This window comes from Choloepus didactylus, chromosome 2 (genome assembly GCF_015220235.1).
Source record: "Choloepus didactylus isolate mChoDid1 chromosome 2, mChoDid1.pri, whole genome shotgun sequence".
NCBI lineage: Eukaryota > Metazoa > Chordata > Mammalia > Pilosa > Megalonychidae > Choloepus > Choloepus didactylus.
The window spans coordinates 18,363,641-18,390,056 of NC_051308.1; the positions used below are offsets into that span (position 1 = coordinate 18,363,641).

General features: G+C 40.2%; 1 protein-coding gene across 1 annotated transcript in view; it reads left to right on the forward strand.

Annotated features, from left to right (window-relative positions):
• Positions 1–669: 669 nt before the first annotated feature.
• The window catches only part of SLC35F3 (solute carrier family 35 member F3), a 463,234-nt gene continuing 437,487 nt past the window's right edge, over positions 670–26,416 (forward strand). The window contains 2 exon segments of the mRNA XM_037821187.1: positions 670–1,058; positions 1,498–1,727. Of these exon segments, the coding sequence (XP_037677115.1) occupies positions 1,006–1,058; positions 1,498–1,727 (283 nt within the window). The 5' untranslated portion in view covers positions 670–1,005.

Genomic DNA, 26,416 nt, shown 5'->3' on the forward strand with positions numbered 1-26,416 from the left:
CTTCACATATATGTATATTTTAAAAATTTGCATATAGATATTTCTAACAGAAACATATACATATTTCTAATAGAAAAATAACATTATAAAAGGATGATTAAGTAGTCTGAGGAGAATGGCTTGCCAGAAGGGGGAAAAAGCGATTAGAGGCTAAATAAAATGGAAATCTATGAAGAGAGATTTGATTTCAAAATTGCGTCTTTAGTGAGAATGTAAGCTCTTTGAAGCCCAGGCCTGGGAGTGATCCCCACAGCGTGAAATAATAAATCAATTCCCCCAGGTAATGCTAGTGTCTCAGCTTTGCCTAGGTAATGTCGTTTTTTATGTGGTGTTCAGAGCATGGTTTTTGTGTGTATGGAAGCAGGTTTGTGTCTTTCAAGAAGTGTGAGCATTAATTTGTAATGAGAGCGCAAGAGAGGTGGAAACTGCTGAAGCAGGAGCTGCATGATTTGCCAAGTTGTAGGAGGCGAGGAGAAGCGCGCCACGCGACCCCAAAGGTTGTGGGGAGGAGCAGGGGGCGCCTGGTCCCGGATAGGGAACCGGGCGCAGACGTCGGCGGGAAAGGGGGCAGTAGCGCCCCCGCCTGGCTCCTCCGCGGCGGGGAAGAGTACGTCCCCGCCCGCCCAGGTGCCTCGAGAGCGCACAGCTCCGAGCGCTCTCCCAGGCTCCGCGGCTTCGCTGAGGGCGACGGCGACAGGCGAGAGGCGCGGCGCCCGCAGCTGCCCCCGTTCCGCGGAAGGCTGCGGCGAGCGCCGCGGGACCGGCCTGGAGTCCGAACCTAGCCCGCCGAGCCTCCATCTCGCCGGACGCCGCGGAGGCACTCAGGGGAACGGACCCGCGAGGGCGCGCCAAGGCGGCGAGGGGCCGCCGGGCGCTTTGAGGACCCTGTTGCCGGGGGGCGCGCGCCCCACCTTCAGCCCGGCGCCGGAGGCTGCAGGGAGCTCTGACCCGCGGCCCCCTCTGCCTCAAGTCTCGGAGCTCCCGCGCCCCACTCTGCCGTTTCCTATGGGGATCCGAGAGTTTCCCAGCGGCGCACCCCGGGGCAAAACCATCGCCATGTGAGTAGAGCCCCCGGCCGTGGGTGCGCGAGCGGGAGGGGTGGGTGGCGGGAGCGCTGAGGTTGAGTCTTTGCAGCCGGGAGACCGAACAGTCTGGGGCTCGGAGCAAGGGGGCGGCGATGCCTGGCGACACGGCGCGGGCGGGAGCTGCTCGGGAAGTTTAAGCCATCTTCTCTCTCGCCACTCTCCCCAACTCGCACTGCCCCGAAGCGCCTAGGGCGGGGCACGGGAGACGCGACCCGCCGCTGAGGCTGCCGGAAGCTGGGGCGGGTGGCGGGAGGGGAGAAGTCCCGGCCCTTCGGCGGCACCTGCCCGCTGGAGGGCCTCGGCGGCGCCCGGCCTCGCCCTCAGATCTGCTCATCCCCCTGAATCCCCTCCTCTCTGTCCTTGCTCCCTCCTCCCCCGCCCGTCCGCTTCTCCGTGGTGTCCGCGGCCTCAGTGGCATGAGGAGGTCACCGGACGTCAGCCCCCGGAGACTGTCCGACATCAGCCCTCAGCTCCGGCAGCTCAAGTACTTGGTGGTGGACGAGGCGATTAAGGAGGATCTGAAATGGTCGCGCTCGGTGGAGGATCTCACCAGCGGGCCGGTGGGGCTTACGTCCATCGAGGAGCGGATCCTCCGCATCACCGGATACTACGGCTACCAGCCCTGGGCAGCGAGCTACAAAAGTAAGGCCACCCCCTCAGCTCGTTTCTCTCGCCAGCTGGTTCGTCTTCCCTTCTGTTAGCACAGTAGCCTCAGGGAGCTCATGTGGGGGTGTCCCGCCACCCCACTTCTCCCTCCCCTGCAGATAGGGACCCAGGTTTGCAACTTTCCAGAAGAAAGGCGTGGAGACTAGTGCGCCTGGACCTTTGGGGCTTTCTGGTCCACTGTCTTACACCCCTCCCTCTCACACCTCTGTCCTTATCCTTATCCCGTATCTCCTGAGATGTCACAATATGGGGGAACACCTCTGTATGGTAGACCCTTGAGAAAACAGGTGAGAAACTCAAAGTATCCTGGACTGTGTAGCTTCCCTGTGCATCTTGAAATATTACCTGTGTCCTGGTTGGGGCTCTGCTGACTCTGTTGGAGACTGCAGACTTGACCTGGATTTTAACTCTTCCTTGTGTCTCCTGGGTCCTGAAAATGAAGGACAATTCTTGGGTCCTTTATTTAGATCTTATTCATTCCCTTCACCCTAGGGCTTTATCTGTCCTCTGTGTAGAGGTTCTACATGGATCATTCTAGACACTGGTTCTTGGTCCCTGAAAGATGAATGTTAGGTGCAGGTGGAGCAGCTGAAACTTTTCTTTTCCAATGGGCTGCAGCTGATGGCTTTGGCAATGCTGTGAGCAATTACATAGGCATTACCTATATGATGAGGATTAGTTTGGTGGGCATTTTTATTTTTCTCATTTTAGAAGGGGGAGGATGGCTACAACAAACTTCAGATATCTAGAAATGTAATCTTGATTAGGAGGTCCCATCACTACAGTTTGAAGGAGTTTAACATTTACCTCCTCAATGTAAGAAACTGGTATTATTCACTTCATTTGTAATTTCTAAGAGATTAATGATTTTGAGATATGCTTTTACCCTTCCTTGCTTGAAACCAGAACATAATTTATTGGCCCTTAGAGGAAAGAAATCAGGCTTTTGTAATTTAATCATATTCAGCTTTAAAAATATGTCTCTTTAGATTATTTTCAGTACCCTGAGTTCAAGCCAAAGAACAGTGGTATGCTAACAGTTAGCTAGTTAGTTTTAAATTATTTGCAGGAAGAAACATAGGATTTGAATGTTTTGTTTTCATGTCCTTACTTGTTTTTAAAGAACTGCAGTGAACTCATTTAATTCAGTATAAACCTTTAAAAGGTTATCTGTGCTTCCTCCAATCTCCTGCCTTTGCTGCTAAAACTGTAGCTGATATATTGGCTTTGGATTATACTGAAGGCAGACAAGGAACCAAGTTCTCTTTTCTGCTTAAAAACAGTGGGTATAGGATAATAAGAATTAAAACCCACTGGAAAACATTTTTCTTTTGGATATGGATAGTACACTCAATTTGCATGTCTGCTTTCTTAATAACTAACAGCAGTCTTTGTGTGTTTATCTGTGTAGCCTCTCAGGTTGTAATAAGGTTTATCTTTAGATTGGCCCCATGTGCTCTATGGAAATTATCGCCAAGATCTGTGACTTCGGGGGTCAGGAGAAGCTTACAGCAGTGATGACTGCTTTAATACAAATACACTTAATAATTAAGACAGGGGAAAGGCAGTATGGGAAATGAGTCTCTTACACCACCAATGGTATTCTTAAATATCCTCTCTCTAAGCTTCATTCAAAGAGTAAATGTTAGCAGACAAGGCTGCGGTGATTGTCATGATACGAATGATTTTAAAATCAGCTCATTCCATATTCTATTCCTCTTCTTTAGTCCAACATATTTCCTTTTTACTAAAATGCTTTAGGTGACAACTGACATTTGATTGAATTAATTAGATTTTAAGTTTAAATTTAGAAAGGCTAATGTTTTATTAATATATCCAAAGAGATTTTAGGTAAGCATTTCTGCTATTTGCCATTTCTACCCAAGAAGAAAAATATAATAAAGAGAGAAATCTATCTGTAGGTATCAGTTGTTACATTATTTGTAGTTTAATAATCACACTCAACCAAGAGAGAGAGATGATGGTTACAAAAGAAATATTCTTCTCATGGTCTCCAGAGCATGTTATGGGATATTTCAAGCTTGGTTCTTAACATTTGTATGCTAGTCGACAGTCATCTTTCAAAGTACTTTGTTTATATCCCAGCTGAAGTAGTTGCCAAGTGAGAGTCTCTAGACTATTTGATAGGTGCAAGTGAGTTGCATTTGTTGAAGCAGAAATCATTTGAATGACCAAGAATTCATTCTTGTACTCTTAATTTTTAATTTTGGGTAGTAAGATAAATAAGGTATTTGTGAACAGTACCTTTGTTCAGTATTTTCATCCCAATCAGTAAGAATCACAAGTTTCATTGTAGATAAGTGACTTTTTGTAAAGAATTGTTTGAAAAAAAAAAACCACCCAAAACTAAAACCTCTTTGGTCTGTGAGGGATGGTTTTTATGGCATATTCAACAGAGGATTAAACTGTAAGCAAACAGGTAGGATGCGTTGAGCTCCTCTCATCAGTGGCTAAAGTCCTTTGAAGCTCTGTATTCCATGTTTCCAAACCAAACTGGCAGAATTCTTGGAGATTCCTTACATTTCCAGCTGCCAATGAATCCAGAGCCCAGAAAGTACCTGGTCCTCAGTTGTTGGTCATTAAATACTTGTTGAATGAATGAATGGATGCTGCCTGAAATGTTGACCTCTGGAAGAGGGGCCCTTTGAATGTACCTTATGTACTGTTTAATTTTTTATGCTAATTTCTTACTAGTTTAGAACTGCCTTACTCCATCCTTGTTCTTCCATCGTAAGTGACACCACTGGCTTTCTGAACCATAGACTAGACCAGAATTTTTGATGACAAGCTTTGGTTTAGCCCGTGGTTTCTCACCCTTGACACCACTGACATTTTGTACTGGATAACTCTTTGTCGTGGGGAGCTAGCCCATGCATTGGAGGGTGTTTAGCAGCATCCTTGAACTCTCCCTATTAGATAACAGTGGCACACCCCCTCCCCAGCCGTGACAACCAAAAATATTTCCAGGCACTGCCAAATGTCTTCTGGGGAGAAAAATTACCTTTGTTAGAGAACCATTCATTTAGCCTAAACCCCAAATTTGTGCTCCAAATGAACTTTCCTCTGCTGCCCAGTATTGGTAAAACAGCAGGCTTGCCTTCTTAATTCCTGACCCTCTTCTCTCTTTTACTTTCTCTCCGTACTTCCTAAGTTTTCATTCCTGGCTAGATTAGAACAAACGGCCTTTGAAAACTTGAAGGAGCCTATTGTTTCTGTCAATAACATGTTTCTGTGTCAATTCACCATATATTGATACCTTATAGAAAGTGCTTTAGAATTCAGAACAGTTTGGATAGTTTTCTCTTAATGAATTCATTTCGCCTGTCACCTTTTATCAGAGCAGAAGAGAAACGACGGACAGGAATATCTTCTTCTCCCACCTTCCTTTCTCACTTCTCTTATGTAGATACTAGTTGGATAGGAGAGAATGTAGAGATCAGGAAGAATCCATGCATATACTGGAGGGCAAAATCCAAAGATTTGACATCGTGGGGAAATTGGTGGCATTTTTGCACAGGGATGGTTGAAGTAGCATTTCTGGGAGATACCAGAGGGATGGTTGTATGCAGAATGAACATCCATAAATCCTCCTTGGTTTTCATTTATTCATTTAGAAAACTTTTCTTAAGCATTTACTACACGCCAGAATGTAGAGGTAAGTGATGGAAGACAACAGTGAGTTGCACCGAACAGATGTCTCTTCAGCAAAGAGCAGGGATCAGCAAAAACCTGCATTGAGAAAAGAGAGACATTAGGAGGGATTGTTTGCATTTAGCAGACATGTTTTACTTTTCAAAAGGTTTCCCTAAAGGGTGTTTTTAAATAGTGAACTCTCAAGCACTTTTCTAGTAAGGAATTTAGGAATAGTTTTTTTTTTTTTGGAGGTGGGGGGGTTGTGTTTATTGTATTAAAAAGAGGTACAAGTGTCATTTGAGGGGATTTGTTGACACTACATGGTGCAGGTATGTTCAGATAAAAACGATTTTCTTTTGGAATACTGGTGGGTTTAGTTTTCAGTCGCTTTTAGAGTAGAAGGCTGGTTGGTCACAGATGAGTACTTTGGGATGCTTCTGATAGTCCCATCTCTAGCCCACTCCAAGCTGCTGCTGCAGGGGCACGTGGGTAACGAAGCAAAGCCCAGTTTAGCTGGGTGGGTTTTGTAGTCACATGATGACAAGGCCATTGCATGTTTTGGAATCCTCCAGGTTTAAAATGTTACAAAATGCTTGTATGAGGTGAGGGGGAGGGGCTCGTGGAGGAAGACTATGTTTCTACACTGTGTACTTTCCAACTGAATGATGACTGTAGGTTGCTGACGTAGATACCCATCCTAACTGGAACAGGGGCTCCTAGGATAATTGAATCATGGTCAGCATCTTCTGTTTGATCCTCCCAAAATAGTCAAGGTCAGGTCAGCCATTCAAAAATGACCCACTTGTAAGAGATTTATAATTTGGTTGTAAAAGTTTATTCCAGCACAGAGCTTGGAATATGAAATACCAGATAGAAAAGATTTAAAAAGAAAAGAAGTTGGAGGTTTGGGGTGGTGAGCATTAGAGCACTGCATTTTCTAGTGTCTCCAGAGAGTGAATTTTATTCCTGAATATAGATACAATGTATCAGTTTTGTAAATATTTTTCTGAAATTAAAATGAAGAACTATTCTCTTTTAAGGAACTACAGTGCTTCCCAGATAGCTCAGGTCGTTGACAATGGGTTATAAAACCCTTGCATCTGGTTGTGAAGGGCAAATGGTCCATGTTCCGGGCTCCAGGGAAGCAAAGTCATCCTGGTTTAAGAAGAGGGCTGGGCAAGGAAATTTCTTATGCTCTTCGGACACATGTCCTGGGTCTCTTTACAAAGTGCCTAGTCTGAAAGACTCCTGCCATGAGTGTTTGTCCTTTCCTTGGCAACTGGAAGAATTCAGGTTAGTTGCATTAAAAAAAAAAAAATCCATACATATATGAGCTGTAGAACTCTGTCAAGGGTTTTGCTGGGAATAGTTAAGGATGCTCATGTTAATTGTAAGCCTGTGATGAAGGATGGGACAATCTGAGTTTAATGTCTTCCGGAGAAGCTGAGGAAATGGAATCCTGGGCAGTTGCATTCACATCCCAGCTTTGTCTCTTATTAGCTAAAAGAATGTTGGCAAGTTACTCCCCTTTCCAAGCCCCTGTTTTCTCATCTATAAAATGGGGGCTAATATAGCTACTTTTCAACATCGTTGTAAAGATTAAATGAAATAACATAATACGCAGTATCTAGCTCTGTGTCTGGTATCTATATTCTTTCATTTTCATTTATTCATTTTGTAGACTTTTGAGCATTTGCTGTATGCCAGAATATAGACATAAGTGATGGAAGACATAGTTCTTGCCCTAAAATCTCACTGACTAGATGGGGAGAAAGTGAACTCAGCAGTGGTAACCGAGGGTGATAAAAGTCACCTCAGAGTGCTTTGAGAGTCCTTTCTCACAGCGGTGAGTTCAGTTCTGAAGCTGCAGGAGTAGTTAGGGGGTGGAGGGAAGGTGTACATTCCAGGCAAAGGAACAGTATAAACACGGAATGCACATACGCTATTACTGGGAGGTAATTCAGTTTGACTGGTGCACAGCAGGACAGGAGTCTAAAAAGGTGAAGGTGGGCTTGTGGGCAGAAACTAGAATCTGGTAGGTTATGCTGAGGAATTTGGAATTCATCCTGAAGGCCACAGGAGAGCCCCTGATGCATTTCATCTTGGTCCTCCAGGTCCTGGCTCAAGTGTCATGTCCTCCAGGGAGCCTCCCCTGATCATGGTAGATGAGGCGAGGTGCCCTAGCCAGGTGCTCCCATAGTGTTATCACTTCTCCTGTGGATTGTCGTGGCTAGTTAAGTGTGAAAGCTCTGTAAGGGTAGAGCTCATTACACATCCTGTACTTCTCTCTCCAGCTCACATGGAATGGCACCAAAATCAATAAACATTTGTTAAACATATTAATGAAAGGCCTGATTAACCATTTCCTCATGCAAAAATGGCTCCTAAGCATCTACATTTTTGTGGGGGTCTTCCAGAATTACTCTGTATAGAACCCACTTCTGATTGCCTTTCTCAGTTGAGAAATGGGACTTTCATTGTGTGAACTCCTGGATCTTCACTCTAACTCAGCCAAAAACACTGAAAAATAATCGCAACCATAGAGCGTATATTAGTTAGTCTCGTCTCATGGTGTTTTGTTCAGTTTTGAGAGTCACTTTAAAAATGATATTGAAAAATGAGCAAGGTCCCGGAAGGAGCAGAGATTTATCAGTGGTATGGAAAAGAGTTCTACAAGGTGAAGTTAAAAGCATTGGCAGGAGGGGGAGGGGTAAAACATTCAAGCAGACACCTTTGGAATGTCTTCCCAGCTCACAGTGACCCCTTCACTGTGCTGTATCATGTCCACAGGGTGGGCCCTTGGCAGTCAGACCCACACTGAATCAGTTTCTGCCTCCTCAGAATTTGAAATTAAAACTAGCAGATTGGCCATGCTGGGCTGGTCTCTTGAGTGGGGGAAATACTGTGAGGGGGGCAGTTCTCTTTTCCATGTGGATGGATAGGCAGAGAAAGCCAGTCTGCACAGAGAGAATAAGACGGGTATGTGAAACAATCCCAGAGAGAGCCTTGGGGGTTTCCGGGACTCCATCCTGGGTCCTGTGTTCCTCCTAAGTCAGGGCCTTGCTGCAGTGTTCCTTCAAGCCCCACCACACCACACAGCTGCAATGCAGCAGCCCCCATTCCTGCCAAGTGAGCAAAAGCTGACGATTCCTATCTGAATACGATGTCTGAGCCATTTCTTTTCAGGCCTATGTAGGGCAAAGCAAGGATATATATACCAAAGAATTTTCCATCGGAAAGAACTTCCTGACTTCTGAGATAATAAAGAAGTCACTTGCGAGCTTCAGGAAGAGGTAGATACCCAGTCACTCCAGCTGGGTTAAATATTTACTTGTTCTATAGCAGTAAAATGAACTCCATTTTTTAATATGATGCCTTTTGGTTCAATTTGAAGGTGAGTGTGTATTGACCGATAGGGTAAGGAACCAGTTTTATTTCATCTTTTTATTTCAGAACCTCAAGAGACTTGTACTATCAGGAACCTGGTAAATCCTTTTGGTTAGTGATGGTGGCGAGACTTTGAACAACTGCCTAGGACATGGGTATACATTTTTGTCTCAGATAGCTTGAAATAGCCTGAATTTATGACAACATTTGAGATGGTAGGAAATAAATGGTTCAACTCAGGTGATTTTTAGATTTACAACACAGATGACTAGAGTTTCTGTCTGTAATGGATATTGTTTCTTGAGCTTCTCTCATCGTACGTTGAGGAGTTTCAGTGTGCTGGTTGGAAGGTGAAGGAACACTTTCAAACTAGAATGGACCACCCCCTTGTTCCCTCCTGAGAAACTCCCGGGCCAGGAAATTTACTTCATGAAATTCCAGACACTATCACTGAGGGATTCATTTGTGAATGGTTTGGAAGAAGAGCAAACAATGGAAACTACTTTGGAATCATATTCATTTATTCATTAACACGTCAGTCCCTCCATCCATTCATTCACTCATTCATGCATTCTTTCAGGTCATCAAATAGTTTCAGTGCTTCTAAAGGGCAGTTGTATATTCACTCTTAAACATTCCTTAAGTAAACTATATATATGTTATAGTTGCTATTTTCTAGAAAATTCTATACTGGGGAGGCAATACAGATACATGTCAGTCAGTAAAGTCACCACACTTATCTTTGCTCTTGGATATGGGTATGTCGTGGGGCCATTGCACAGGTGCAACATGTGTCTCTTTTTGATACTCCGCGAACTAACGATCTTGGAATATTTTGGACCAACAATGGCCAGCCTAAACTAAACTCCTTATTGTATGTATAATATTGCATAATATTTTATTGTAGGGAATTATAAGTAGCTAGTTAGCTTTGGGGTAGATGTGCCAGTTTGAATGTATTGTGTCCCCCAAACGCCATTATCTTTGATGTAGTCTTGTGGGGCAGACGTTTTGGTGCTGATTAGATTTGCTTGGAATGTACCCCACCCAGCTGTGGGTGATGACTCTGATGAGATATTCCCATGGAGGCATGGCCCCACCCATTCAGGGTGGGCCTTGATCAGTGGAGCCATATAAATGAGCTGACTCAAAGAGAGGGAACTCAGTGCAGCTGTGAGTGACGTTTTGAAGAGGAGCAAGCTTGCTAGAGAGGAATGTCCTGGGAGAAAGCCATTTTGAAACCAGAGCTTTGGCGCAGATGCCAGCCACGTGCCTTCCCAGCTAACAGAGGTTTTCCGGGCGCCGTTGGCCATCCTTCAGTGAAGGTACCCAATTGTTGATGTGTTACCTTGGACACTCTATGGCCTTAAGACTGTAACTGTGTAGCCAAATAAACCTGCTTTTTATAAAAGCCAGTCCATCTCTGGTGTTTCGCATTCTGCAGCATTAGCAAACTAGAACAGTAGGGTATTAAACCTCAGGGAATGTCTTTTTCTCTTCTTTTGGAAATTTAAGCTTTACTACTATTATCAGAGTCCTAATTTGTTCATGTGATGTATCCCAGACATTAAGCATTTTTTTTTTTTCATGAACTCATGTAACTGAAGATTTTGACTGTGTTGATGAGATTATGCTACTAAACCAGCACATTTCTTCCCTAATGTTTTATGATCCTGGCATTCTGTTTCTTTCCAACTGTAAAGAAAGCTATCCTTAGATGTTTTTCTTACTCTAACTAGGGGCCTAGAAAACATGGCAGTGGACTAGAATTCAAAGGAGTTGGGGTTTATTCCCATCATTACCTGCTCGTTACTTGTGGGCTACCTTCACTGCTGCTCATTCTCTTTGTGCAATTCCTCTGCTTCTTTTAGGAGAAAGTTCTTATGTCCATAGAAATAATCTTTTAAAGCTGTTCTCTTGTTTTAAAAGTAATAACAGTATCCATTTCAAGTGAATTGAAGGGTGGGATGTTTCTAAGGGGCAATTCTACTTCTACATATTAATAAAAATAAAAATGTCCTGATTACATAGTATCCTGAATGGTGTGATCCTGAATTCTTCTGTTCGGCAGTCTTGCTTTAGTTGGTTCTGGAGCCATTTACTCATTTGTGGTTGAGTTAAAATATCATACGAGGTAGCCTTGTTGGAGGAGATTATCTTGCTCACTCCTGTCTTTAATCTTCTGTCCCTGACTTTCTTGCCTCTTTCCTTGATCCCCACCTTTTCTTTGTGCTAAGCACATGTAAGAACTGTGCAGAGGGGAGACTGTGCATCTTTGGGACTGATGGTTCCTAATGGTCAACAGGTGGCCCAGGGGCATTTGAATTGATACATAGGGTCCAAGCCCTGGATTTCTCTACTGTTTTCTGGCCCATGTGGTTCCTTCATGGGGAGAACAGTGGTTTAGGCAGCCAAGGTCCCTGGGCCACCTGATAAGAGGCCAGAGGTGATAAGGATGATAGTTACCCTCTAGTGGCCTGGGTCTCTTATCCTAGGGTCTCAGCGGTGCACTGGGACTGCCTCATTTTCTATATTGAGATGTCTGTGATGCTTTGGGGAAAATAAGCTATAAAAGACATTTACATTTGGGAGCAATTGGGTATTTAAATGTCTACTGTATATTAAATGATTTTATGGAATATTTTTAGTTTTCTTGGACTTAATAGTATTAGCATGTTTATGTAGGAGAATGTCCTTATTCTTAGGAGGTGCTGAGGTAGTTGGGGATAAAGTTTCAATAAGTCTGTAATATGTGTTCGAATAGTTCAGCAAAAGCAAGTATAGATAGCCACATAGGTAGTTAGATCAAGTGAGAAATGAATGAAATGTGGCAAAAATGTGAATATTTGGTGAATCTAGATTATATATATATATATATATATATATATATATATGTGTGTCCACTTGATTGTTCTTTCAAGAACCTTTCAGTAAATGTGAACGTTTTCAAAACAAAAAGTGTGGTTGTTCCAGCCAATGGTGTAGCCCAGACTTGAAAGGGAAATACTTTATTTAGTTCAAAGTTATTAAGTCAGAATTTAGCTGAAAAGCAGGGCCAATCATGTGAACTCTGAGAAATTGTCCCAAGGGAAGGTGCAGGTTCTTCATTTTTAAGTGGCAGCATCGGCACTGGCTTCTAGCCACACTCAGTGCCCATCTTCCAAGTAGTCTTTGCCTTCAGGCAGGTCTTGCCTTGGTTTCCCTCCCCTATCTCTGGCCACATCACCAAACTGCAAACATGCTCATCACCATGTGGTGACATGTCTCAAGCTCAAGTATTTTTTTGAGGAAGAAAATCTATTTCTTAAGAGACTTAACTTCTAGTCCATTCTCTGAATAGTTGAACTTTTTACCCTATAAAATAAAAATGAGCCTGGATTTGGGGACCACTTGCCTTACCTGAAAGTGGACAGGTAACATAGCACATTAGTCTGTGAAATAAGCTGTGTTTAAACAATTCATTGGCCAGTAGTGGCAGTAGTGTAAGTTGCATGTGAAGTACTTGGTGTATTGAATGATATCTTATCTCTCTGTTGTATTTTGCATGTGTCCTAACCAACGCTTATTTATGTTTGAGCACTGTCCTGGCTCCCAAGAACTAGATCATAGAAGAAGGACCACATCCCTTTGGAGGCTCTCTTAAGGAAATTCCTCTATTATTGCCCCTTGGGGAAGGATGGCCTGGTTGGGGAAGTGAAAGAATCAAAGCTGCTTCCAGGTTTCCTTCCTCACCTCTGCACACACAGATTATTAAAAATTCCATTTGCCTTTAGCAGCCGAGAACTCTCTTGCAGAATTCGCCTCATGAGGTCCCTAGGAAGGCATTGGTATCCATGTTTGCAGGTGGAGAAACAGAGGGACAGAGACTACATACAGGTTCAGTCAAAGACAATGTTACTTCTGCCTCAGTGTGAAGAAATTAGAATTGGAGGTACTATTCTATGTCATGAGATTTCCCTTGTTAAAAATTGAAAGATTTTTAAATGATTTTTAAAAATGGGGAGACCATCCACAATGGAATAGAGAAAGCAGAAATTCTATGGCGTATTAAAGAGAAAGTCTTCATTGGGAGTGGGAATAATTGATTAGTTTCAGAATAAAGTATGTACAAGGTCAGAGAAAGGGGTATTGAGTGAAAGGCAGGAGTGGGGTTTGAATTTGAAGCAGTTTTTTTTGTGAGAAGAAGCATGAGTGAAGATTCTAAAACAGAGGGAGGAGAGATGAACATTAATTTATAATACAACATCTTTATAGTTGTCTTAAATATATGTACTCATTTCTGTTGGGAGTATATCCAAGAGTGGAATTTCAGGGTTGTAGGGTTGTTGTGGACAGATCCTAAGGTGTCCCCAAATACACCCCCATTCTGTCATCATGCCGTCTATGTAATTCCCTCTCCCTGAGTGTGGGCAGAACCTGTGACTTGCTTCTAGCCAATAGAATCTGGTATGTGATGTGGTATCACTTCAGTGATTACGTTCCATTAGATAAGATTCCATCTTGCTCACAAACTCGATCTAGATATGTTCTCTCCCTTGCCGGCTTTGATGAAACCATTCACCCTGTTGGGAGGCTTGTGTGGCAAGGAACTGTAGGGGGTCTCTGAGAGCTGTGGGCGACCTCTAGCCAACAGCCAGCCAAATCTGAAGCTCTCAGTTCTACATCTTCAAAGAACTGAATACTGCCAACCACCATGCAAACAGAAAGTGAATCCTTGAGTCTCTAGATGAGAAACCAGACCTGGTGACATCTTGATTTCAGCCTTCCAAGGCCCTAATCAGAGGACTTACTAAACTGTACTCAGGCTCCTGACTCATAGAAACTCTGAGGTAGTAAGTGTATGTTGTTTTAAGCTACTAAGTTTGGGATAGGTTGTTATACAGCAGCAGATAACTAATACAAAGGTTATTTGGTCAGGGTTTAATCAGAGAAGCAGAACCACTAGGATATATAGAATTGCTGTTCACCAAAATTCATGATTTAAAAAAAAAAATGCTGGTTAGATGGCTTCTAAATAATGCTTTCAATAAAATTGAAAGAATAATAATTAAATCATTAAAAATAAAATTTTGATAGACCAGCATGTAATTTATGATCTGTAACTAGGAATGAGTTCAATAAATTGGGTAGTGGTCCTATAACAGAACTCCTGAAATTCCCATTATCTAATTTACTTGGTAATGGTAATTTATTTGGTAATTATAACTTTTAGTTTACACCTAAAAATAGGAATAGTTTTATACCAAACTTTCATTCATCAGTAATATACATGTATAGATACATGAACTACTTGAAAAAATTGCCCATCAATTTCATTAAGATACATTCCAATAATTATGTTTGTCAGTCATTATCAAAATTGTAGTATGTTTACATTGGTTTTTAAATACTAATAGAAATTTAAATGATAACCCAATTCAAAGACATTTTTGAACATTTAAGGTTGATGGTCACAGGAAATTAAAAAACTGGATTCCCATTTCTATACTTATTTTTGTCTTGGAGAAATCTGATAGGGTGATCCATGGGCATCATGCCTCACAGAGAAGTATACGGGAAAAAAAAAGGAATGATGTAACATTCTGATTGTTAATGGAAAATCTTGTTTATGTATTCTATATGGACAATGGCAGATATCAAATCGCTATGATAGTTAGATTCCCTTAGATAAAACTAAAGAGTAATATAGTAGTTTTATTTTAAAATGTTGGTATTTCCAAATTCTGAAAATGACATCTCTGATAACTTTTAAATCTATGATGAAAAAATTTGAAATCAACTAACAGCGAGAGGGTATATATTTTTTTCAAAAGCCTTCGATGAAAGAGGGTAGAACAGCAAAAAGATTTGAAGACCATTGATAAGCACCTCCAACTTTGCTGTTGTTGCCGTTCTAAATTTTTGGCACAGACCCTAACTTTCTGTTTCCTAACCTGTTGCTAGAATATAATAATGGATAGCAGCTATAATAAAAGTCTAGTTGACCAATGGTGAGTAAATTTTCTGGGAAAGCCTGGGAGAAGTGGTAAAATTCCCTGAGCACTGGCATCAGACTAAGGGCTCTGTAAGAGGCAATTTTTCAAATAGTGTTTTAGAAGAAGTAGAGGCACAACACCTGAATAACTCACTCTCCCTTACCTTTACTATCAAATGGTAATAATGTTATAGGCATGCTGACTTGAAGCAAATTCTAGATATGAGCCTGCAGTTTTACACATAACTTAAATTTACTTAGAGATCATTGAGTAGAATGATAAAGATTATGGACTTTTGCCAGATACTGCTAACTAAATCCCACTGTCTACTCACTGCATATGAAACCCAGAAAAAAATATCTTCCTAAACTAAAGGTGAAGAAAATTTGTTTTTAGTCAAAAGGCTAAAGCTTGGGGGAATTATTTACCCTCTCCAAACCTATTTTTCCTTTTCTGTAAAATGGCAGTTCCACTTCATAGAGTTGTTGAAAAGATTATGAGACAATATATGCAAGGGGCTTAATTCAGTCCTGATATATAGAAAGCTGTCAATTAGTGATAGCTTTTATTATTACATTATTGTTGCTGAAAGTCTTTACCTTACAAAAGGAATCTAATGAAAGAGAGTCATTATAACATTTATAGAGAGAGCTTCTCTAATGTGTTTTACACATAATTTGACTTTCAAAAACAAGGCAAGGTTGTACAGTTGTTATATCAATGAGCTGTTACTATGTAATATTCCATTGCAAACATATATAAAATCTTGGTGGCTTTACACAGATAGCATATTCACATGCTCACTGATCTGCACATAGTGTGGTTTTGCTGATCAAAGCCCAGCTCAGCTGGACAAATCTGCTTCAGGTTGTGGGTCAACTGGGCTTGGCCCCATGGGTTATGTTCAGGACTGCTCCATGTGTGTGTGCCTCTCACCGAAATACTGAAGGGGCCGTGCAGACCAGGGACATGTTCTCCTCGTGCCTGGTAGCAGGAAGCAGGTAGCATTTTTCAGCTTGTGTTCTCATGTCTGCTAATACCCAGTTGAACAAAATAGGTCACGTGGCCAAGCCATGTCAAGGGGCAGGGAAGTCGATTCTGCCCACCCTGAGGCCATGGCAAAGTGTAGATGTATATAGAGAAATGAATCAATGGCCCACTAATGCAGTCTACCAATTAAGCATTAGGGTATACCTGAATTCTAGTCTTGGCTCTGCCATTTCCTAACTGGGTGTCATTGATGGGGTCATTTATCCAGCCTGGCCATCTTTTACCTTTTATGTACAATGAAAGAATTTGGCAAGATTATATCCTGAATCCTTCCCGGCACTAAAATTTTAATGATTTATTTTCAGCAGTTTAGGAAATAATCTATTCTGTAAATTAAAAAAAAAAATAATAATAATAAGGAGGCCAAACAAACACGTGTCCTGTTTAGAAATTAGCCAAATCTGATTCACCTCTCAATTCTTTGGGGGAGGGGGGACAAAGTATGCTATGTGACTCTCTGACACTAAATCATTGGGAAGGGAAACACATGGATAAATAAGAGTTCCTTTTTATTCCACCCCCTTTTTTTCTTTCATTTCTTTTGGTACACTGACCAAAATATATTGACTAAATCTTTCATTAATTTTGTTGCACATAGTAGATCTAGTATTTGCGATTGAAAGCTTTGCAAGTAAGAGAAATAATTTAGAATTTCTTACACCATCTTTAAAGAGCATGAGAATGTTAGTGAAGCCACAGGGGCACCTGTTCCTGGGGCCACACTGTGCACAAGAAGAGAGCTGAAGGGGCAACCAGGACGACAACACTGTTTTTTCTCTGATTTGTTTGCCTAAAACAACTTTGAGTAAGTTCCTTGGTGAAAAAAAAGTGTGCACCACTGGTGCAGCCACCAGAAGCTCTTTGTGTTAGCAGCTCTCTAGGGATGTGCAGAGAAAAGTCTGTTCAGGAGCTGTTCCTGGAGGTGAGGGAAATAATAGAAATGGAGAAACCTTGAAAAGTTTTTGAGAAGGGCAGCTTCTGGGAGTTGTCCCTTTGAGAAGTACTGATAGGGAAAGTTACTGCAGTCTGACAAAGAGGACTCTACTCCATTGGAAGATCTTATTGCAAAGAGTCACCGCTGGGAGCAGCTTGTCAGGTGTCAGACTGGAAAGGCCTCTTTCAGTCCTCAGTCTTCACTCTGCTATTGCAGCTTGAGTATCCTTTGATATTCTGGGGAGGGATAGCTATGGTTGATCTTTTAATTTTCTTTTTGTTGCAAAGAAAGTATGATAATTTCCCACTTGGCAACCTATGAGTGTTTGAAGAATGGGATGAGGGCTACTGAACCCTTGTATTATCTTCTGGTTCTCAGAGTCCTGTTGAAGTTTGCTAGCTTTGCAAAAGAGAATTACACCAACTTTCTATGTGATCCCATCTACATAAAGTTCAAAAACTAGCAAAACTTATCTATGATGATGAAGGTCAGAATAGTGCTTACACTTTGTACGTGTGGTCTGGGAAAGGTCATGAGGGAGCTTTCTGGTGTGGTGGAAATATTCTGTATTTTAATCTGGGCAGCAGTATATATGCATGTAAAATTTCAGTAGGTGCTTTCCTGCATGTTATATCTCAGTTAAAAAAAATAAACACTTTAAAAAAAGTGGTAGTTGCAGGGATGGGGTAACACCATATTGACACTTTGGTCCCTGGATGGATCAGGTTGCTAATAGAGGCTGGAGGCAGTCTAGGACCTATGGAAATAAGAACTGGAAAATTAGGAGTTTGGTTCATTTGTTGTCATTGTTGTGGTTGTTCCATAAAGTTCTGAAGAACAGGATGACTGTAAAACATACTCATTGATTTTGGATATCTAGATGTGTATAATTAGAAGCACATCTCATTTTCCCTTTTAAAAAAGATGCTGTATTTCTTACCATTTTTTCGAATTAGTCTCGCTGATTTAAGTACTGCTTTAGTACAATGGAAATTCTAAAGAATTATATGCTTAAAGAGTTTTTCCATTTCAGTAACAATAAAGACACCACAGCCATAGTTGACATAGGGCATTTTATATCAATCTCTATGCCATTTTTTGCCATTATTTTACTACCTATTAGCTTTACACCAAAAGACGACAAAGTAGGCAGAAAAATGGCAAAGCACAGATTGGTTCACTTAAAAGTTTTATCCATGTTAATTGCAATTTTTTTTGAAGGAGGTAGGTAAAGCTAAGGTTTGAGCATTTCTCCTTATTTTAATTTCTATGCTTGGACTGACTTTAAATAGTTCAAGTAATTCATTGTTGGCTATAATTTTGGATACCATTCTTTCAGTTAATTTTGATCTTGAGAAAATTGCAAAGTGGAAGTTCATTTGAAAATAATTTAGTCTTTTAGTCCATAATATATATTTTTTTCAAATGCAAAGTAAACCCAATACTTAGAATGGTGTCTTTAATAGTAGAACAAAGGCCTTGATTTCTGAACCCACAAATTGGGAGGCATTCTGATGTGAGGGCATTAGAACTGGAGAGGGTGAGTATGTCAGAGGTTGGGAAGTAAGAAAGGAGCTGAGGAGGACCTGGGTACAGACTGAAGAAAATAATAGTGTTCCGGAGGTTGGGGTGTCTTTAATTCATTTCCAAAGTACATGGTAATAATTTAGATAACAACCATTATTTTGATACTGTTCACTCTTTTTTTTTTCCCTCCTCTAATAGTACAAATGGTCTAGAGTTCAGCAAGAAGTGTTTTGTTCCACTGCAACACTATTTTATAACTTGTTCAACATTCTTCACATGCTTCTAGGAAGGATGGTATAGAATATCAATTTTTCTTCAAAATGAATTCAGAATATGTCTTTGGGTTCAGATGTTTCCAGAGGAGTATTTCATCCTTCAAATTAAAAGTGGTTTTTGTCCATGTGAGCTTCTTTCAGTGAGGTTATAGAAAAAAAGTATATGCCCCAAATGTTAGTATTCAGTTCCTCATTTTCTGAACCACTTTTGCTGCCTGTATCTCCGCTACATGTTACTAGATCTTTTCTATGCCCATGCATGCCTACTTCTTAAAAGAAATCTTCACAAATCCACTCATTAAATTCAAAAATTTCCCTGACAATGACTAGTCAGCAAATGGCTTATTCTATTGATTTGAGTAACCCATATGCATTTAACTTTCTTAAAAAACTACCACTAGGCAAAAAAAATTTTTTTTACCAGAAATAATGAGATATTTTAAAAGTAAACTTATTGAAGTAAAACATCCTTAATGAAAGGAATGTAAATTATGATTGTAACAGCTTGATGAATTTTTGCAAAATGAATATACTCATGTTTCCAGCATGCAGATCGAGAAACAGAACATTACTGGCATGTAAGCTATTTATTTTGACACTAATATAGGAGCTTTTACTTGAATTTTAAAGTAATCAAAAAGCTATAAGCTTTCAGATTACTGAAAAAAGAGGTTCCTACAGAAGTGAAAGATTTTAGAATGAAAATTTGTGTCCTGTCCTTTATAAGGGAGCTTGGTCTATCGTTGGTATTTAAATCACAGTGGTGAACTGTTGTCATTCATGCATTCTAACATAGGCATCAAGTTAAAAATGGACTCTTATCATGCTCCTTGGATGCTTTAGGTTTACTTTATAATTTTAATGCCCCTTTGAAAGAACTGTCTCCCAAACATCTCTGCTGAAATTCCCATTTGTTTATGTATATTGTCCAACTTTTAAACTAGATCCCTTAGCATTTTATTCATAGTTATTTAAAAATTCTTGTCTGCTTGACATGCTGAGCCCTCTGTCTTGGGGCTTGCTCCTGTGAAGCTTGTTACTGCAAAGGAGAGGCTAAACATGCTTATAATTGTGCCTGTGAGTCTCTCCCTGAGTGCCTCTTTGTTGCTCAGATGTGGCCCTCTCTCTCTAACTAAGCCACCTTGGCAGGTGATCTCACTGCTCTCCCCTCTACATGGGACCTGACTCCCAGGGTTGGAAATCTCCCTGGCGATGCAGGATATGACTCCTGGGGATGAATCTGGAACTGACATCGTGGGATTGAGAACATCTTCTTGACCAAAAGGGGGATGCAAAATGAAATGAAATAAAGCTTCAGTGGCTGAGAGATTTCAGATGGAGTTGAGAGGTCACTCTGGTGGACATTCTTATGTACTATATAGATAACGCTTTTTAGGTTTTAATGCATTGGAATAGCTAGAAGTAAATACCTGAAACTATCAAACTCCAACCTAGTAGCCTTGACTCTTGAAGACGATTGTACAACAATGTAGATTACAAGGGGTGACAGTGTGATTGTGAAAACCTTGTGGATCACACTCCCTTTATCCAGTGTATGGATGGATGAGTAGATAAATGGGGACAAAAACTAAATGAAAAATAGGGTGGGATGGGGGGTTATTTGGGTGTTCTTTTTTTACTTTTATTTTTTATTCTTATTCTGATTCTTTCTGCTAAAAGAAGATGTTCAAAAATATTGGAATGATGAATGCGCAACTATATGATGGTACTGTGAACAGTTAATTGTACACCATGGATGATTGTATGGTATGTGAATATATCTCAATAAAAATGAATTTAAAAAAAAGTTCTTGTCTGATAGAACCAATGTCTAGATCATCATCTCTGCATCTAGTTCTATAGATTGTTTATCTCTTGACAAAATGTTGGTCATTCTTCCTTTTTTGTGTGCCTTACAATTTTTGACTGAATAGTGGATATTGTGTGTACAAGGACAGAAGAGACTGAGTTATATATTATTTATGCCCGGAAATGACCATGAATCTTCAGGCCCTTAGTTTGGGAAGTTTTCAGTCTAGTTTTGAATTAACCTGGGATTGGGTTTGGTTGTTTTCTATTTTAACCCTCCCACAGAAGCAATGTATCTTTGCTTGTTGCCTGGGGTGAGAAGATTTCCTACTACATCCCCAGTGGGAGCAAGCTTTGATCCTACTCCTTCTCCAGAGATAATGGATCTTTTTCTCGACTTTGGGGGTGAGAGAGCTGCTGCCACTCCCCCTGTGGTGTGAGACTATATGAGGGGAGAGTTGGGGAAATGTTCTGGGCTTCCTGCCTGTCTCCCAGGAGCAGTTGATTACCTCCTGTAAGTCTATGCTATCATGGATTGCTCTTTCTGATCTCCTACCTTGCTCTGAAATCTTCTAGTGAGCTACTTGATAAAGACTCAGGGAAAAGAGCTTGTGAGTGGGTGTGAACTCCACTTGAGTCTGGGGCTCTTAGCTGTTGCAAGTGGATACACTGGCCTACACGTGACCTTTAAGAATTCATTACAACTTGAGCTTTCTTCTTACTCCCTGATACGGAAACATCTTTCTTCTATGATCTGCTAATGGTGAAATCTATGGTGTATTTCATCTCTCCTTGGAGGTAATTGCCACTCACTGGAATCTGGTTTACTTGTTTGCCTTGAGACCTCTGACTGTCAGATACCTTGAGCTATCTGACTGGCACAATAAAAATTATGATTTTGTAGATTATCTAGCTTTTTCTCGTTATTTGGGTGGGAGTAATATTCTCTTGAGGCTTTCTACACCTAAACAGAAGTGGAAGTTGGTTCCAGGTTTTTAATTAATATTATTTATTTGTTTTTTGGCATTGGCAAAAATACAAGGTAATAGGTGCTAAATATTATTACTTACTGGAATCCTTCCTCCTTAGTTCTTGTGGCTTCCCTAAGGTTTCAGGTTAGCCTAGTGAAGACAGAAACCCCTGGCTTAGGAAACATTATTTATCTTTTGATAATTGTTTATATAAGGGGACCAGACAAGTGACATCTCAGCCCACTTCAAAGGAGTAAGCTTTTCCTGAAGTTTTTATAGGTTACTGTCATGTCTATATTATAATATCTTTTCTAAATTTCTTACTAACCTTACCTGTTATCATAAAAAACACATTTCAGAACAAATATACAGGGCCATGTTCAGGAGAGGAGGGTGTGAGCGAGAATTTGGTATTTCTCTTCGTGAGGGCCATCCAGTTCTGTCGTCTTAAATATTTTGGCATTTTGCAATAACAGTACCTGTCACTTTAACAGTCCCTACCTCTACTCCTGCCTACCCCCATGAATCCAGCAGTTCACAACATTTGGCAGCAAATATCCTCCTCACATCAAAGTGAGACACTCCTCCAGATTCCATAAATTGTACAGAATAGAAAGGTGAAAAATTAAAAAAAAAAAAAAGCTACATCTTTAACAGTGTAATAGGAAGCAGGGAAAAGCCTTATAGTGTCACTTAGAATGCCACTCCTGTTAGGAAATATCCTTGGAAAGGGAGATGAAGGGTGTTTGAGAAAGCATTATCTTTTTTTAAAAAAAAAATGTTTTAATTGGAGAAGTTGTAGGTTTATAGAAAATCCTGCAAAAAATGTGGCGTTCCCATATATTCCCTCTATCATTAACGCTTTGCATTAGTGTGGTATCTTTGTTACAATTAATGAAAGAGTATTAAAATTGTACTATTAACTATACTCCATAGCTTACATTAGGGTGTATTTTTCCTATATACCACCCTGTTATTAACATCTTGTATTATTATGGACATTTGTTATAATTCATGAAAGAAAATTTTTATGGTTGTACTATTAACATTGTCCATTATTTACAGTAGGGTTCATTATATTGAACGGTCCTATATTTTATCTTTTAATTTTTATTCTAGTAACATATATGACCTAAAATTTCCCCCTTTAACCACACTCATATATATAATTCAGTGCTATTAATTACACTCACAATATTGTGCTACCATCACCACCATCCATTTCTAAAACTTTACAATCTACCTAAATTCAAATTCTGTACAAATTAAGCATTAACTCCTCATTCACCACCTCCAGTCTAGCCACTGGTAACCTATACTCTAGATTCTAACTCTATGAGTTTCCTTATTCTGATTATTTCTATCAGTGGGATCATACAATATTTGTTCTTTTGCATCTGGCTTAATTCACTCAGCATGATGTCTTAAAGGTTCATTCATGTTATTGTATGTATCAGGACTTCATTCTTTTCACAGCTGAATAATATTCCATTGTAGGTATTTACCACTGTGCCAGTTTGAATGTGTTATGTCCCCCAAAATGCCATTATTTTTGATGTAAACTTGTGTGAGCAGACTTATCAGTGTAGATTAGATTGTAATTCTTTGAGTGTTTCCATGGAGATGTGACCCACCCAACTGTGGGTGATGACTCTGATTGGATAGTTTCTGTGGAGGTGTGGCCCCGCCCATTCAGCATGGGACTTGATTAGTTTACTAGAGCACTATATAAGCTCAGACAGAGGAGCAAGCTTGCTGTAGCCAAGAGGGACACTTTGAAGAATGCACAGGAACTTAGAGAGGAGCTGCAGATGAGAGACATTTTGAAGACGGTCATTGGAAGCAGACTCTTGTTCTGGAGAAGCTAAGAGAGGACAAATACCCCAAGTGCAACTGGAGTGACATTTTTGAGGAACTGCAGCCTAGAGAGGAATGTCCTGGGAGAAATCCATTTTGAAACCAGAACTTTGGAGCAGACGCCAGCCACGTGCCTTCCCAGCTAACAGAGGTTTTCTGGATTCCATTGGCCATCCTCCAGTGAAGATACGTAACTGCTCATGCGTTACCTTGGACACTTTATGGCCTTAAGACTGTAACTGTGTAACCAAATAAAGCCCCTTTTATAAAAGCCAGTCCATTTCTGTTGTTTTGCATGCCATCAGCATTAGTAAACTATAACAACCACATTTTGTTTATCCATTCTTTTGTTGATGGATGCTTGGGTTGCTTCCATCTTTTGGCAATTGTGAATAATGCTGCTATGAACATCATTGTGCAAAATCTGTTCAAGTCTCTGCTTTCAAATCTTCTGGGTATATACCCAGTAGAGGGATTGCTAGGTCATATGATAACTCTTTACTTAGCTTTCTGAGGAACTACCAAACTGTCTCCCACAGTGACTGCCCCATTTTACATTCTCACCGACAATGAATGAGTGTTCCTATTTCTCTGCATCCTCTCCAACACTTGTAATTTTCTCTCTTTTTAAAATAGTAGCCATTCAGGTGGGTGTGAAATGGTATCTCATTGTGGTTTTATTTGCATTTCCCTAATAACTAGTGATATTGAGATCTTTTTATGTGCTTTTTAACCATTCATTTATTCTCTTTGGAGAAATGTCTATTCAAGTCTTTTGTGCCCATTTTTTAATTGGGTTGTTTGTCTTTTTATTGTTTAGTTGTAGGATTTCTTTATATATTCTGGATATTAAACCCTTTTCGGATACATGGGTTGAAAATATTTACTCGCATTGAGTAGGTTGTCTTTTCACTTTCATGATAAAGTCCATTGATGCACACAAGTTTTTAGTTTTGATGAGGTCCCATTTATCTATTTTTTTTTGTTGTTGTTGCTCGTGCTTTGGGTATAAAGTTTAAGAAACCATTTCCTAACACAATATCCTGAAGATGCGTCCCTATGTTTTCTTCTAGGAGTTTTATAGTCGTGGTTCTTATATTTAGGTCTTTGGTTCATTTGAGTTAATTTTTTGTACATGGTGTGAGATAGGGGTCCTCTTTCATTCTTTTGTATGTGAATATCCAGTTCTTCCAGCACTATTTGTTGAAGAGACTCTTAAAATTGAGTGGACTTGGCACCATTGTCAAAAATCACTTGGCTATAGATGTGAGGGTCTATTTCTGAACTCTCAATTCAATTCCATTGGTCTATATATCTGTCCTTGTTCCAGTATCAGATATGTTGGCCACTGTAGCTTTGTAGTAAGCTTTAAAGTTAGGAAGTGTGACTCTTTCAGCTTTGTTTTTCTTTTTCAAGTTTTTTTGCTATTCGGTGCCCCGTACCCTTCCAAATAAATTTGGTAATTGGCTTTTCCATGTGCAAACTAGGCTGTTGGAACTTTGAGATTGTGTTGAAACTGTAAATCATTTTGGGTAGAATTGACATCTTAACAATATTTAGTCTTCCAGTTGTGAGCGTGGAATATCCTATTTATTTAGATCTTCTTTAATTTATTTTAGCAAAGTTTTGTAATTTTCCATTTATAAATCCCTTTTTTTAGTTTCCTAGGCTGCTCAAAGCAAATTGCCATGAAATGGTTAGCCTTATAAACAATGGAAATTTATTTGCTTACTGTTAGAGTCTGGGAAAATATCCAAATCAAGGCATCATCAAGGTGATGCTTTCTTCTTGAAGACCAGTTGTCAGTGATCCTTGGCTCCTCTACCATGTGGCAAGGCACATGATGGTGTCTGCTGGTCTCTCCCTTCTCTTCCAGGTTTTGTTGCTTTCAGCTTCTTGCTTCCATGGCTCTGTTCTGTATTGCTCTGCCCAGCCCTGCCCTTCTCTCCCTCTCTCCCTCTCTCCCTCTCTCCTCCTTCCTCCCTCACTCCCTATCCCCACCTCCACTTCTGTATTCAGTCTGTTTATAAAGGACTCCAGTAAGAGGATCAAGACCCATCCTGAATGAGGTGGGCCACACCTTAACTGAATTAGCCTTGTCTAAAGGTCCTACTTACAATGAGTTCACACCCACGGGAATGGATTAACTTGAAGAACATGTTTTTCTGGGAAACAGATAGCTTGAAACCACCACAATATCCTTGGTTAAATTTATGCCTATATATTTCATTCTTTTAGTTGCTATTTTACATGGAATTTGTTTTCCTGATTTTTCCTGAGATTGCTCATTACTAGTGTATAGAAACACTACTGATTTTTGTGGGTTGATCTTTTACCCTGCCATTTTGCTAAATTGGTTTATTAGCTCTAGTAGCTTTGTTGTAGTTTTTTGGGACTTTGTATTTATAGGATCGTGCCATCTGCATATAGTGAAAGTTGTACTTCTTCCTATCCAATTTGGATGCCTTTTATTTCTTTTTCTTGAACTTCCAGTACAATGTTGAATAGCAGTGAAGACACTGGGCATCCTTGTGTTGTTCCAGATCTTAGAGGGAAGCTTTCAGTCTTTCACCATTGAGAATGGTGTTAGTGGTGGGTTTTTCATATATGTCCTTTATCATGTTGAGGAAATTTTCTTCTTATTTCTGTTTTTCTAAGTGTTTTTATTGAGAAAGGATGCTGGATTTTGTCAAATGCCTTTTCCATGTCAATTGAGATGATTGTGTACTTTTTTTCCCTTTGTTTTGTTAATGTGTATTCTATTAATTGATTTTCTTATGTTGAACCACCCTTGCATACCTGAGATAAAACCTGCTTTATCATGGTGCATCGTTATTTTGATATGCTCTTGGATTTGATTTGCAAGTATTTTGTTGAGGATTTGTGCATCTGTATTCATAAGAGAAACTGGTCTGTAATTTTCTTTTCTTGTAGTATCTTTATCTGGCTTTGGTATTAGGATGATGTTGGCCTCATAGAATGAGTTAGGTAGGTTTCCTTCCTCTTCATTTCTTTGGAAGAGTTTGATCAGGATTGGTATTATCTTGTAATGATTGGTAGAATTCATCTATGAAGCCATCTGATTCTGGGCTTTTCTTTTTCGAGATGTTTTTGATGATGGATTCAGTCTCTTTACATGTAATTGGTCTGTTGAGATCTTCTGTTTCATCTTGAGTTAGTATAGGTTTTTCATTTGTTTCTAGAAATTTGTCCATTTTATAGGACA